General features: G+C 37.9%; 1 protein-coding gene across 7 annotated transcripts in view; it reads right to left on the bottom strand.

Annotated features, from left to right (window-relative positions):
- Window positions 1–15,575, bottom strand: part of FOXN3 (forkhead box N3) — a 208,259-nt gene that overhangs the window by 8,638 nt on the left and 184,046 nt on the right. For 5 of the 7 annotated variants that reach the window (XM_039382806.1, XM_027738698.2, XM_027738716.2 and 2 more), the window contains 2 exons: window positions 8,985–9,093; window positions 1,442–1,465 (listed from right to left, as the gene is read on the bottom strand). In XM_039382806.1, the coding sequence (XP_039238740.1) occupies window positions 1,442–1,465; window positions 8,985–9,093 (133 nt within the window). The remainder of the gene's footprint in view (window positions 1–1,441; window positions 1,466–8,984; window positions 9,094–15,575) is intronic. The other 2 variants (XM_027738725.2, XM_027738742.2) reach the window with 1 other exon arrangement.

Here is a 15,575-nt window from a genome sequence, read left to right as displayed (position 1 = left end):
TAGGTATTTAAGAGGAATGGCACAGGGGCAAGTCCAGAGTATTACTGCTCTTCTTAAAAAAATGGTTTCAAGGAATGGACCTCACGTTTGGTTTTTTTAATAGAATAAGCAGTAGACTATTATCCATTTTTGAAAGGTAAGGTTGAAAGGTGGGAAATATATGAGTGATATCTAATTCCACAGCTCCTATTCATCTTGTCTGTGGACCTCACTGAGATAAGAAACCTACTTGCTTTAAAGAACCAGTGACAGGACAATGCTAGAAGGTAGCAAATTCATCGGTCATTCCAAATGTTCTTATTTACATTATTTTTCAAAGAAATGTTTAGAATAGAAGGCCCAGTTATTAGCAAAGAAAGCCTCTTGTCAACCTCTTTTGCTCAACAAAATTACCTTGCCCTACATTTCTTAGTAGATGCATGATCCATAAATTCTATATAGAATCCAAAGGGACTTCAATTATTAATAACTAAATGCAATGTCATTCATGATTGTGTAGCAAGCCAGCTGCATTTACTCTGTGATGGCTTGCCACTGCAGGGGATGTCATTAGAGGTTGCCAAATGCTTAAAAGAAGAAATCATCCATACTAAACTAGTTTTAAGGTGAATTTATAACCAACTCCTTAAGATCAGCCATTACAAGGAAGCATGTGATGCATTTTAAGTGACAGATTCTTCATTTTTAGGGTAAATTTACATTTAAAGATGTTAAAAATTATCATAAATTAGCATAAAATTAAAGTTACTTGATTTTACTAGGCAGCTAAAAGTCAGAGCAATGTAGCTCACTAAAAGTCACATGCTACTAATTTTCCATTAAAAAATAATCTATTCGTGCTCCAAGGAAACAAACACAGGACAGAATGGGTGGGAACTCATATGGAATTCCTACTGACTGTTAGCAAACAAGGCTTCTAATGGATGGGATTTAAACCAAGATGCCCATTTTTATGTTATTAAATCTACTTGTTAGTTTGTACTGAAAGACTGTTAATAAAAGGAAAGCTACAGTTCCATGGAGCAGCGCAACCATGTGCCAATAAGACATCCCTGATTTGCCCGAGTCCTGAGTCTCTAGTGTTGCTTTTACATAAAAGGGCTATGATTTGGATTCAGAAACTCTGCCCATGGGACTTACTCTGGATCCCAGTTCTTTCAAATCAGCATAAAAACAGAATGAAATGCCTGGGGAGTACAGAGGCAATGCCCCAGGGGAAGGTGTACTACTACGGGGTTAGCATCCCACAGGGAGTGACTGCAAACAGGGATGCTGATAAAGAAAAACAGAAGTTCACAGAAAGGTGCAAAAAAGGAATCACTTTAAAAAAAAGAGGAGGAAAGGAAATACCAATACACTTCAGAAGAAAGGCTTCTATAGTGGAACTGGTCAGGAAATGGGCAGCATTTGCATCTCAGAAAAATCTTTAGGTTTCACTTACATTTTGAAAGATTTCCAACCAGTTCTGCTTGAGGAAATAAAAAAGGAAGAGAAAGTTGTCAAGGAGAGAATTAGCAAGGAATATTTGCAGAAATAAAAAAGTTACACAGGCAGAGTGTTTTAGGATATTCACATCAAAAGTCATGTACCCTGAAAGGAAATTAATCTAATCTGTATCTTGATATGCAACAGCTCAAACACAAGATGAATTACTTGTAACTGATATTAGTAGATTAGTAAGAGCTGAATAAACTAATATCTAAACCATTCAAATTCCATACGTGCTTCTGAAACATTCTAAAGCTTTACATTGCTTTTATACAATCACATGTTCACTAGGAAATGAATCTGTGGTCTACTTAGTTCAGTCTGGATCAGTGGACAGAACTCCCCTGGGTTTCAGGAGACAGATATTGGCTAGCTAAATCTATTTTTGCTCACAGTTCTAGTTGTACCTCTAAGTTTGTTACTTAAACAGTAAAAGATTTTTAAAACATGTGCCTGCTCTGATGTTTGGATTATTTTTAAATTACAGAAGGGAAGAAAAGGTACTTAAGAATCCTGTGCTTACTGTAACAATGAGAGGAAATTTATTTTGAGTAATACCTTATTTTTCCCCCATTTTTGTTCAGAACTTTATGTCAAAATTTTCAGAAACTGACATATTTTCATGTTTTAAAGCAGTGGCTTGCCCTTTCAGAAACCTCCATGGGACAATCTCTAGATCTTTTCATCCTGCTGATGTGGACATTGTATTTGCTTGAGATCTGAGCCCAAAGCACTGTGCACAGATTCTTTTTAGAATATTTCCATTTGTGTGTAGCAGAGTGACACAATCCTCAAGCAGTGCAGAGGTAAATTTGGACTTTTGAAAGTCCAACTTAATTCCCATTGTTGATGGATAAGAATTCTGCTACTAATATAATCAGAAGTCAGATGGGACTCACAGCAGCTGGACCTTAAACAGTAAGGAAATAATGTCTCTCACACAGTGTTAGTGCCTCTGCCTTTCAAAGAGGTCTTCCTCAGGATGAGACAAAGGTAAGCCTCTGTCATTTTATCAAGGACAGATATATCTTACTTAAATTTCTCTGCTAGCTTTAAAAAAACAAAAAAGGCAACCACATTCTGTCTGCAAAATGGCAAAAAGTTTTGCTGAAAAATACTTACTGTATTCCACCCTTGAGACAGGTGTATTCCTTTGATGAACACAGAAAACCTATGTGGATTTTAAATATCACCTTATTCTACCTCTGATCCTTCTGGATGACAGCTAATGTGTACCCATAGATGACAGTTTTGGTATGTAACTGGAAATACCCAGTTAGAAGATACAAAGAAAGCAGTACAGGTGAGTTGGGTTTGCAGATTTTGACAAGTTCCAGGTTTGCAAAAAAAAAAAAAAAATAGCACTCTTCTTTTATTTCAAAGGGAAATTCAGGACAGTCAGAACTTTTGGCTACAGGTAGTTGAACTGCTTCTTAAAACCACTACACACCAGCAGACAGGAGGATGAGCAAGCATATGGAAAAGTAAGTGCTGCTCACTTGCTGTATGATGAGATTCTGTCAGGGGTTATTGAGTTGAAAGTCAACAAGTTGCTCACACTAGTGACAGCAGCTCTTACAAAGGTACTTCAGAGCATAATTGTATACAAAGGACCACAGTAAATGTGAGTCATGAACTGCCAGCAGTATCAACAGCAGATCTGAGGTTAAGCCTCTGCATTTTGCAAAGAAAGAATTTAATGAAGTCAGTCATTGTTATTGTCCTTCAGTTACTAAAGGATTCCTTTGGCTCCCAAGGATAACTCATCCTGCCTCTTACAGGTGGAAAAGGGAATGCAATGCAACAAGGATGACTTGGGGTTTGTTAAGCTGATCTTGACAGTAATAAGCAAAAGCATTAAGAAGATGCAATTAAGAATTTATAAAAGAAAATACCTACCAATTTCTTTATCTAAGTAAAAATAATCATTCACAGATAATATAAGCGAATGATAATAACTGTACTTATGCTTTGGCATCTATTCTGCACATGTTACTTAGGTTTGGTGTACTTAATCACTGCTTGAATGGGAGGAAAAAATAAGCAAAAATGAAGCCAGCATGAAAAATAAAATCACAATAATTAAAATTACACCTGAGGAATAATCTAGTAATTGCCCTATAAATTTAAAGTGAAAAATAATCCTAAATAACAATCTTTCATCTTCAAATAAAGTTAGGCACAAACTTCTTGTCACGCCCCAATGACCAGGAGCTGCATAAGGAACTGTGGCATTAATAGCAGAACAGGTATTTTAAAATCTACTCATGATTTACTCATAGGTAAGGTTTGTTACTGTTGCATTTTTGGGCGTTTTGTTGATTTCTTTTTTTTTTTTTTTAATTTTTTTTCTTCCCCTCCCTCAAAATCAAGGAAGAGCAGTAGCTCTGCCAGTGTGGATGCACTTGCTTTCCCTAGGAAGAGGGAACATTTTATCTTGGAAACCTCAACAGTTTTTTTTTGTGTGTGTGTGTGTGTGGTTTTTTTTTTCTTTTGTTTACTGAGGGAAATTCCCTAGGAAGCTTGTTTGCAATTTACAGATCATTCTGAAATTCCTCGACAATGTTGGTGTTTAACCCCAGCCAGCAACTAGTACAATGCAACTGCTTGCTCCTCCCAGGTCCATGTGGCGCAGGGAGGAGAATTTGAGATAAGAATACTTTAATAATTGAAATAAAGTAAATAATAACAACAACAGTAACAATGATGTTGTTACAATGATGACAATGAAAAGGGAGGAACAAAGAGAGGAATAAAACACAAGAAAGACAAGGGATGTACAACACAATTGCTCACCACTCACCGCATCCCCTAGGAGCAACCAGCCCCTCTCAGCTAACTCTCCTGTGGTTTATATACTGAGCATGATGCTCTATCGTATGGAATACCCCTTTGGCCAGTTTGGGTCAAGTTGTCCTGGCTATGCTCCCTCTCAGCTTCTTGTCCACCTGCTCATTGGCAGAGCATGGGAAACTGAAAAGTCCCTGACTTGGGGTAAGCTCTATTCAGCAATAAAACCATTATTCTTGCACTAAATCCAACACACAGCTCTGTACCAGCTAGTAGGAAGAAAATGAACTTTATCCCATCCAAAACCAGGCAGAGAAGCTACAAATGTTTGGTGAGAAAGAAGAATTGCAAAAAAAAAGAGAAAAACCCCATGTAATATCCCATTAATTTTTATTTTTAACCTGCAATAATTTAAAACCCAAGGTATTTCTAACAAACACTAGCAAAAGTAATCTAACCTATTACCTAGGCATATGTAGCATAGAAAGAATTTTTTTTAAAAAATTACCACAGATATTTTGTAAAACATCTTTTGCAGAATAACCTGAACCAAATTACAAGGCCTGTCCTAAACAGCTGGTGAGATTCTCTGTGGGGTGAATTTCTCTCAACCTCCCCTCAGAGTGGATCTGTCCACATCAGGCAGATGTGGCTTAGGCTCAGCAGTTCTACTGCACTGCAGCAGGACTTTGACATAGTCACAAATCACTCTCACACTATGGATAACCAGAGAAAATCACAAACATCATGGTGGAGGCTGTCTGCTGAATGTACTGGAATTGTAGTTCCAATAGTTCTAATGTTGGATCACTTTCCAAACGTGTGCTCTTCCCAAGGGCTGATGTAACAGGTGATATCTGACTCAATGGAAGGTGATTATTTATGATAGAACTTCTTGCACCTTGCCAAGGCATGTGATGGCAGATGAACTTGCCACTTTGACAGACTGTGCCTACTAAAGTGAACACAGAAGTTCTGCTAGGAAAACAGTTAAAAAATATTTTCCAATGGATGATGATAGGAAGAGCTCACCTTCAAAGCGCAACTAACTTCTTGCTGCATGTAAAGAAATACTGGCTTTGCCTGCTTTCATTGAATACCTTTGTAAGTTAATATTTTCTTTTCCACATATTCAGATTATCACTGCATTTGCTTTTAGATTCTCTCAGGGAACTGTATGGGGATATGGTCTGCCAAAAATATATATGATGGATCTCATGTTAGAGACATGTTACACGCTGTGCAGCTTTGAAGCGTTATTTTTCCCTGCTGTCTTTGGGTGGGTCTTAGACTTGTCAGCCACAACATGGAAAATATGGATGATAAACAAGCTAAAAGTGGTGTGAATAAAGTAAATAAAAAGCTACTGTCAAAACACATCCAATTATGCTCTGCTGTGGAGATTTAACACCAGAGGATGATTGTCAAAGTAAAAATAGTGTGGGATGCCTTTTCCATTTGTAGATTAGTTTGGAATGAAAGGCCTATTTGTGCAATTTAAGGCAAATGCACTACAAAATAATGAAGCTCTCTTCAATTGCTATTCTTTATTCATGAAAAGTCATGTTTGTTAAACACATTTCAGTAGGGTTTTTAACCCGAAGTACTTAATTCAATTGTACTTTATTTTATATATAAAAATATAAAGTAATTACATGTAATTAGAAGGGAACAGCAACACATTGATACCTTGTGCAGGAACAAAATGCATTCAGTCACACTGTCAAAGATGAATAGCACAGTAAACCTTCCAACTGATGGGAGCTAACACATCAGAAATCACAGATTTCAGCATTTTAGTCCAGTGCTATGGCTTTGGTCTCCTTTCTGAATAACACGAGTCAAAACACTCCACCTCATTACAACTGTGAACTTAATCCAAGACCAACCTTTTTGTTACTCTGTTTTGGCATTAATGACACTGCACAACAGGACAACATACTGCGAGTTATATGCTCCAGTTTGGGGGACAACAAACCAAAGAACATTAAGATATTGAGGAAATAAACACAAAATTAAATAAACAGCTCAGACAGCAAGGAAGCGCCAACAGAAGACCAGCACCTTAAAAAAGAACCTGTAACTTCTACACATGGTAACTAAAGAAAAACAGTTAAGAGGTTTAATTTATTATGCAACAATCCTCTACCAAGAAAATGCTAGAGGTGCCCTATATGAATGATGAAAACTACCTTCTTTAAGTGGCTTTAGGCCTTTCATTTACAACACCAAAGGAACTCTTCTCAAGAAAATACACGCTTGAGTAAAAACTTCTTAGAAAGAAGCTGTCTGGCTTCTCAATATATAGCCAGAGGCACACAATTTCTGCAGAACTGTAACAGGAGACTGCACCATCGCCCATTCCTGCCCAGACCTCCCTCCTGGTGAAAGCTAGAAGAGGAAATCAACCTTCCTGCACCTAAACAGGTCTGAAAACATCCCCTGCCAGCCTGACTGGAGCATCGTCCTCTATGCAGGAATGACAGCTCAATCTGAGCAGTACTCCCACTCTTAACTGCAAAAGAAGGCTGCATGGATGCTGTGGTAAATTCCCCCTGTTGCACATTATAAGCAGATGTTATTCTCATGAGATGCCATGAAAACTCAACATGACAGGTCCTATTTAGCCTCTGAGGAGAGGGATAGGCACCAAGAAACAATGTCATTTTTACAGTAACTGATAACAGAAATATCTAGTTTTGAGAGGACCAGATTATGTTCTAAGAGGCATTGTGAATCCAGATTGATCTTCTTCCTAAAGAAATTCCGAATATTATTATTCCTGAGGGAAGCAAGGAAAAACTGCCTGTACAACTCTGTTGTAGAGTCCCCCAACTTCTCAGAAGCTTTCAAGCCTCTTGTCTGTACCAAACCCTGCCTTTCAAGAATTAAAAGAGGGGATATTGCAGGAGCCTTTAAACATGAGCAGACATCATGCACACTAGGAATATATTCATAGCAAGCTATTTCTAATACTGCCTAAGGCTGGAGAACAAAAAGAATTAGAAATGTCTGCATTAACTAATTATAAATGATTTTCTTCGAGACAGAGCAAAAAGAACATAAGCAAAGGAGGGGTAAAATCCCTAATTTCCCAAGTCTACGTTAACAGGTAGCTGGTAAAGATCCTGTTCTATCCTTGCTGGGAAAAAACATAAGAAATAGTCCTCTGAAAACACATAAAATTTAACTATATACAGATTTACAGCACAGCAATTTGAGGATGTCTATACAGAATTAAGTTTTCAAGTGGCCTGGAAGTAAAACAGCTCTATCTCCTCCTTGAGTCAACCCTGATTATGAAACAGGGTCTAAGCAGGAAATGCAGATAAACTCTACATAGAATATTCAGACCACTATGTCCTCCATTTAGCTTGGACAACCTCATAAAAATGATATATAATTAATGACCCAGAAGTCCCACAGCTCTGCAATCCCCACTGGAGCAGAATACAAGTCCTGGGTAAAGCCAGCGGCAAAGCTGATGCAGAGGCTGACCTCCGCTGCCAGCAAGGCCTGGCTGCGGTAAAGCCAGATGGAGGGAACTCCACAGAATTCTGGAGGATGACCCTTGGGGTTGCATCCCTTCAGCGTAGCAAATGTGAAAAACAGCTGAAAAAGTTGCCCATCAAAAAAAATGGATTTTATTTCAATTAGTGTCTTCCCCTCTATGCATTTTAAGCATCAAGAGTACACGAATGTCACAGGCTCTCTCTGTCTCTCTTTCCATTTATTGAAATACTGCACCCAAAGGGCTAGACACTGATTCTGAAAAGGGATAAAAAATTAAAGAGTAACTGAGTATAAAACCCCAAGTAAATAATAATGAAATAAGAGCTTTCAAGATACCTTATTTCACTGCCTTGCAGCCGTTTCCTGAGAAAAGAGGATGTAATTGGAAGAGCCCAGCAAAGCGGGGTCAGCACTAATTATGAAACCCCACCCAGAATACCCCACTGCCTGAGCTGAAATAGCTTTTGCAGATACTGAGAGTTCTGAAAGAGAAGGGCACTGGCAGAACACTTGACCAAATTCATCTCTATTGTTAGTGACTGAAAATGGAGCTACACCTGAGGCAAATTGTTCTTCCACCAATAAACCAGTACTGCTTTAAGCAAGCAAACCACGGAACCACAGTTCTTACTGCCATCACTAGATGTCTCTTACTCCCCTGCTTCCTGAGATAATTGAGTATCTTAAACAACATTTTACCCTTGAATGTTTCAGTATAACCTTGAAATAAAACTTTAGTGAAAGAAATACCCTCACAAAGACCCAAGTTAATAACATGACAGCTATGTGTTCTGATATCTTTCAGGGTTTGCTTTAATATTATTGATATTCTTCTCTCTGGTATTTAATCCAGGAAAAGGTCTTTAAGAAAAAGGGGTGGGGAAACAGCAGGAAAAAGCATCTGCACTTAGAAAAACAGGCCACAGTAGGAGGTTCTCACTATAAACTGTCTGTAATTTGCTAGTGAAAATAAAACTGCTTTTTACAAACCAGTGTGCAACACATATATGCCATGACTATGTTGCAAAGAATGATAACCCAAGAATTTTAGGTGGCAGAGTTTTATTTCATTTAGAACCTCAGAAGTATTAGCAAGCAGCAAAGTATCTGTTGACCAGAGCTCACATATACTTTTACACTTTCTGCAAAATACTAATTTATTTCATATGGATCCCCCAATGAGCCACTCTTACCTTACTGCGACAGCCATGCTTCCTATAGGGTTGATTGGCAATGGCCTGGCTCCAGGAAATATTCCTCTACTCAGTACTCGAGCTCCATTTTGTATCACTCCCGAAGGAACTAAAAACAAAACACAAAACATTTTTTCTTTGAAAAGAAATGTTAGAAAATTATGGGAGCACAACATGGAACTTAAGCTTTTCAATGTACTGAAACATCATTAGAGAGGCTTGTGCACTGCTTACCTTGGACATCTCAGCCTCAACTCTTCTGAGTGCCATGCTACTTTCAATGCTACTTTCACAGCAACCAATGAAAACATGACTTGCGAAAGCCACTGCCTGACCTAACTGCTGCAGATCATTCCTTGTACAATTAAATCACTTCTGTTTTGTAATTGCCATTCTGCTGGGAACGCATGTGCTTAGAGTCAAAATCATCTATGAGAACAGATTAAACTATTTTGTCTACAAAAAGAAACAATGATCCTTTACAGATAAACAGAACATAAGTACTTCATTGCAAGAATACAGTTCATAGCTTTTTATCATCCCAGTTTACTTTCTGAGCAGCAATCTCTTCGCCTCTGCCTCCTGCAAAATAAAATATTAACTACAAATATGTATTTACCAGGAAGGGAGAGAGAAGAGGCTAAAAAGACATTATGTCCATGCCACTAATTAGCCCCTCTCTCTGGCCATCAATAACCTCTGTCACCCAGCCTGGCAGTTCAGGGACAGGTCACAGCCCAGCCTCTCCCATCCAACAAGGCACACTGATGCCACTGACACTGAACTGTGCAGGTACTGGCCACTACAGATGAGAGATTTCACTGAGGCCTTTTAACTTGGCTGTGTATCAAAAACTGCATCTCTGGCCAAGATGATTTTAACCTGCAACGCAGTACTTGTTTTCTACGCTATGCAGGCATATTTCTGTGTACTGCTCAGGCCAGGGCAGCCAGCCCTGCAGCTGAATGAACAGCAGAGAAGCACCACCAAGGCACCATCAAAGGAAGAGTTACCTTAGCAGGTCTCAGTATTTTCATCCTCCACTGTGAGATGCAGGACTACTGAATACAGTTCTTAGCCTAGGCACTTACCAGGGACTTACTTAGATGCAATGGCATTTGTTTGCACAGATGTTATGTCCCTTCAGGCTGGAGCAGTAACCTCCAACAGCCTGTACTCCAACTCGCATGTTTAACATCCGTAGCTAGCCAGTTTGGTCACTTTCTGTTTACTGCAAGTCATCATTCATACCATAACTTCCCGTAATGGGGAATGTCCAAAAAGAAAATGATGATCATTACTCTGGGTATATTATTTTTAAACACACAGATATTATATAAACACATACAAGATAAATGTAAACCTTATCACTTTATATACACCCACAGAATTTATTTTTAAACAAATTACAAGGAGACTAGAAAACTTATTCAGCGTAAGAATCAACATATACACTTTACATGCCCATCTTCAAATACTCACACCCCAAAATATTAGTGTATTCTGAGGCAGAGGAATATTGGCTCAGAAGTATATTAGTTATAAGCTGCTGAGGCAGACTTCACCTTTGTATTAACACCAAGCCAGATCCACAACTCCCTTTCTGCTATCCTGGTGCTCACCTTGCTTTACTCCAGGCCACACAGATTAGTTCTGGGAAAATAATTTTCTTTCTCCTGCTTGTGAGAGTACATCACTTCCCTGAACAAATCCTATCCCTGTGTTACACCCATCCTTCTAAGCACCTCTGAAGAACAGATCATTTATATTTAAGTGCTTAAGTACAGTGTCAAATGGCTAAAATTACAGAACCTACTTTATAACAACTTGGGTCAGCTTTCAATGACCAAAATAATTTTAAAATTGCATTTTGCTATTAATGCTTCACTATTTTGTACACTTTTCCCTCCAGCACTAGTTCATGAGAAATTGATAAAATTTTTCACTCAGGGGACACTATGATGCTTTCAATGCTCCGATGTTTGGGTTTGTAGATACTGTAGAGCAATGTTATATTGCTAAAAACTCCAAAATCTGAATTCATTATTATTTGTTTCAACAGCACGACCTTGAGATGGTCGAAACACCAGTGTCATGAAAGAAAAGCAGCCTGCTCAAGGATATGGCTAACCTAAAATGCACAGATAACAGGTAAATTCAAAGCAACAGATAAACATGCTAAATACCAAAAGATCAATAAAAAGACATAATTTTCAACGGGCATAGTTTTTCCAACAAACTTTTAAGAGGGACAGATTTTATACTGCACTACACAGTATGGTTTCTCTACATTTTATAAAGTCCCATTAAAAGAAATGAACCAAGAGTTTTGACAAAGATTTTGACCAAGAAAGATCTGGGACTTTTCTCTTTACTATGATACAAACCACAGAGTTTTATATTGAAATGAAATATTTATGCAAACGCACAGAACCATGTGTCAGTTAGCTATGGATATTATCTAAATATACACACTGTAAAACTTCAAAGCAAACATACTCTAAGTTCTAATGCAAAAAGAGAGCAACAGGCTCCTTGATGCCCAAACTCTTCTTTCCATGGTTACCATATAATTATCCTGGTCTGCTGGCAGAGTTAGCTGATGCTTATTTTAATCTTTTTCTTCTCCTATCCTCTCCTTCTGCCTTATTGACAAATCCCATTGCTTCTTCAAAAAATCCTGTTTGCTTCCTCCTCAATTCTATAGTCTCCTGTCTTTCCTTCTTTACCTTCCCTGAGTTTCCCTTTTTTCCTGCACTCCTATATATATACATGCATATATATATTTTTATATACATATATATATGTAATACACTTCCAAGTCTCACAACTTAGACCCTCTATACATTGACATCCTCACTGGAACCCATACTCCATGTTCCTTGACTCTTTGCAGCTTTCTAAGTCACGGTGTGCTACCCAGGAAACACTCTCTTCAAAGGCTTCACATTTAAAACATTCCCACCTCAACACACACACACACTCCACATATTCCCTTCAAGGATTAACAAATGTTTGAAAATAGAGAAAACATGGAAATTTGCTTGTCCTCTGAAAATATCCCCAAAGAGACAACTTGGTATTTTCTTCTGCCTATGAAATTCCCTTCAGTGATGTCTGGTCTGTGCCACATGCCACCACTCACTGAAAGGCTTCGATAGACTATTTAGGGCAGAAGAGGCCTTAACTATGATTCTGGGATTCTAACTTTTCTTCGAAGTACACCACAGCTCTGTGTGCTGAAATCATCACTAAGAATTCAGTAACTATTTCAGCTTACAATAGCATTGTTATTGCCACTGATTTTTGGTTTTGTTTCCCCAAACTCAGCAATACCACTACATCACTCAGACAAAGAGAAAGGTGGTATGCAATGGATCACTGAAGGAGGACACTGGACAATGCAGTGTATCCTTTCAGTAAGTATCTAGAACCATAAAGAAAACAGCACCAAACATCCCAACTTGCTAGTACATTAGTTTCCATAGCATTTTAAACCTAAAATGAAAAGCAGAATGAAAATAATTCAATGGTAAAAGGTATGAATTTCTAGTTACCCACATAACCAATGTGCCACTGTAAGACCGATCTTTCTTGCTTGTGCATCTCTACTTACAACATTTAAAGCATCAATACTCATCCTTCTCAAAAATAACAATTACTGAATTGTAAACTACTAATACATTGTCCCTAACACCCACACACTTTTCCTGCCTTTGTACAGGCTGTATGAAGACGGCTACTTATATCCAATTATTCCTACATCTTTGTGCTTTTGAAGGGTCGTGGATTATTTACTAGAAATTACCTAGTGCTTTTATTCCAAAGATATATTTACGCCTTACAAGCTTTAATTACGTTTCAAATGCAGACTTCGAGGTGAGGTATTTATATTTTAGATTGAAGATTCAAAGTGTAGAGGCAAGATAATTTACTCCAAGCCATTTCATCAATCACTGCCATCCTGGACTAACACCTTACATTCCAGACCTCTCTCTTCTAATGCTTCTTTAACCAACAGTACAGGCAGGTTACATGGTTCCTAATGCTTAGGCAGAAGTGTGAAATGTAATTTACACCTTTTCTGTGCAAGTGGCGAGAGCCGTTTATGTCTGAGATACTCAGCTCAAGAAAACAATGCAAAAAGACCTGTGCGTCTCTTTGATGAAGGTTTCCTCTTTCACAAAATGTTCCTAGTGAAATATAAAGAGTCTGAAACAACAAAATCGTTATTCACCTTTCAACTCTCATCACTGCTATGTTCTCATTCTGCTCTCAGGAAACTACCCCAGGAAACACTTCCACTGGACTAGAGTTAAACTGTGTACAGAGAATATGCTGCATGAATGGAGAGATGATTTTTGGATCTCATGCTGCTTATGTCAAATATCAAGACTGCATCTCTGAAATTCTCCAAGGGGAAAAATCTGTCTTTTGTAGCGAACATTCATACTATAGTTTAAGAGAAAATAAAGTGAATGATGTCCAAGAGAACATATCATAATCTGAATCCATGAAGACACTCTGTTCAGCCAGTGTTAAAATGATCCAACAAAAGCCCTTCAAAAATCCAATGTTGTTTTGTAGCCTGTACTCAGGCCCTGTAGGTGGAAAAGAAGTAGATGGCCATATGATCACTCCATAGTCAGAGCAGGACTGTCTTAATCCAGAGCATGGTCTTGAGTGCACATTAGCTGAGTAGAATATCCCAAACTATGGACTTCTTTCATCACATCCCTCAACAGACTGCATCCATAATCTCTTATTTGCAAGTGTGTGTGCAGGTGAAGCAAGCTTCCCCGCTCCAGCTGAGACAACCACCTCATCCAGGACCTTCACAACAATCAAAACCATGTCAGACTGTGTCCTTCCCTGAAGATTTGATCGTTAAACATAAAATTTGGCAAAATTGAAATGGAAAAGAACTCAGGAATTGGATTTTAGGGGTCTCAAACTATGACAAGGAGGAAATACTCAATGGATAGAGTCACCAGACACACTGACACCTCAACAGCTCAATAAAAAAGGAAACTAACTTCTTGGTTAAATGTTGGCACATGGAAGTTAAATATCAGCACTGAGTGAGATTTGCTGTCAAGGAAATGAAGAAGAAAGGGGTAACAAACATAACATGTTCTTTGTGTCATCTGGGAAACAAGCATACACTTCATTAAAATGTCCAGCTCAAGGTAGGCAATACTTAGTAAGGAAGACTGAATAGTATTTATTGAAAATGAACTTTAAAGAAGTGGAATATGGGAGTGTGAAAGTATCTTGTAGGGATAGACTGATTCTTTGCTTCTTTTGTCATCATGTGGCACATGCATTTATCTCAGGGCTCCCTTCCCTGACCCATCTTTTGTAGCACAGATGAAATTATTACAGACAAGAGGTACTGAATTTCTGCTAAAATGTGTCAGCTTCATGTATTTTCTGCCAAGCTTTCTTCCAGTACAGAGTTTAGCAGAGTACTTTATCTCAGGCTACAAGAACTGAAAATCGGAACTTGCTGATGATGTATAATTGATGGGACATTAGAAGTTGCCAAAAGCAAATGTTATCTGCCAAATGAGTAACTTTATTCACTTCAACTATCTTATCCCAGGCATAAATTTGATGCCATCTGCCTAACTTCTATTTTACTGCTCAAGAACAATTTTAAAGCTCTTAAATTTCATAGTCTGCAATCCTTAAAAACTGTCAATCTAGGATACATCCAAAAAGCCATTTATTCTAAACAAAAATTTGAGGTGGGGGAGAGAAATGTATCCTGATAATCCTATCACACTCATATCTTGTCCAAGAGTATTAAGAGGACTAGGGAGAAAGAAGTAGAAAGTATTTCATAAAAGTTTTCTTTCCAATTCTATTCCATCACTTCAATGACTTAATACATTAATACCAAAGTAAAAAAAAACCAACAAAACCCCACCAACTAAAATCCAGCAACTGGAATGGGAAAGTTTGTACCTTATGAAAATGTCTTTTCCTAGTTTTTGTTTTAAAATGAAATTGTCAACAAAAATAGCTTTATGAGACATTTTATTGACAATGATTTATTGACAATGATATTCTGTGACTTGCTCACAAGCAGTATAAACAACATTAGAGTTTTCAAGCTTCATATACAATAAAAACGTCCCAAGAAAACAGCATGATCTATTTTATCCTATTTGAAGAATTTCTGACTGTCATTAAGGCAATTTTATCTTGGTCTTGATTTCTGTATATGTACCTTCCACATATACAATCCATTTGCATTAGCTTAAACAGCAAATTTCATTGGGGTAAAATTTTAGCAGTATAGTGGAAAAGTATTAGTAGATCTCTTTAGGGAATTACTTCTCCTCCTACCAAATTTAAAATATATGTATCTAGTCTGGGTTTTAAATGCTTTCAGCAAAGATTATTAAAGATTTCCAAACCATAGAGAGAACTAGTTTCACCCTTGGAAAACCTGCTTTTTTAGAAGCACCAAGCAAAACTCCATGCTCATATCTTCCCAAACATCTCCACCACAGCACTTCAGTCTCCTATAAGGAACCACCCTCAAAACCAGTGTTGCAAAGTCTTCTGAAGGCCATCCCTTTC

This window comes from Pipra filicauda, unplaced genomic scaffold, assembly GCF_003945595.2.
Source record: "Pipra filicauda isolate LSUMZ 115617 unplaced genomic scaffold, ASM394559v2 scaffold283_size971201_pilon, whole genome shotgun sequence".
NCBI classification, from domain to species: domain Eukaryota; kingdom Metazoa; phylum Chordata; class Aves; order Passeriformes; family Pipridae; genus Pipra; species Pipra filicauda.
This window is presented reverse-complemented; position numbering and strand designations above follow the sequence as displayed.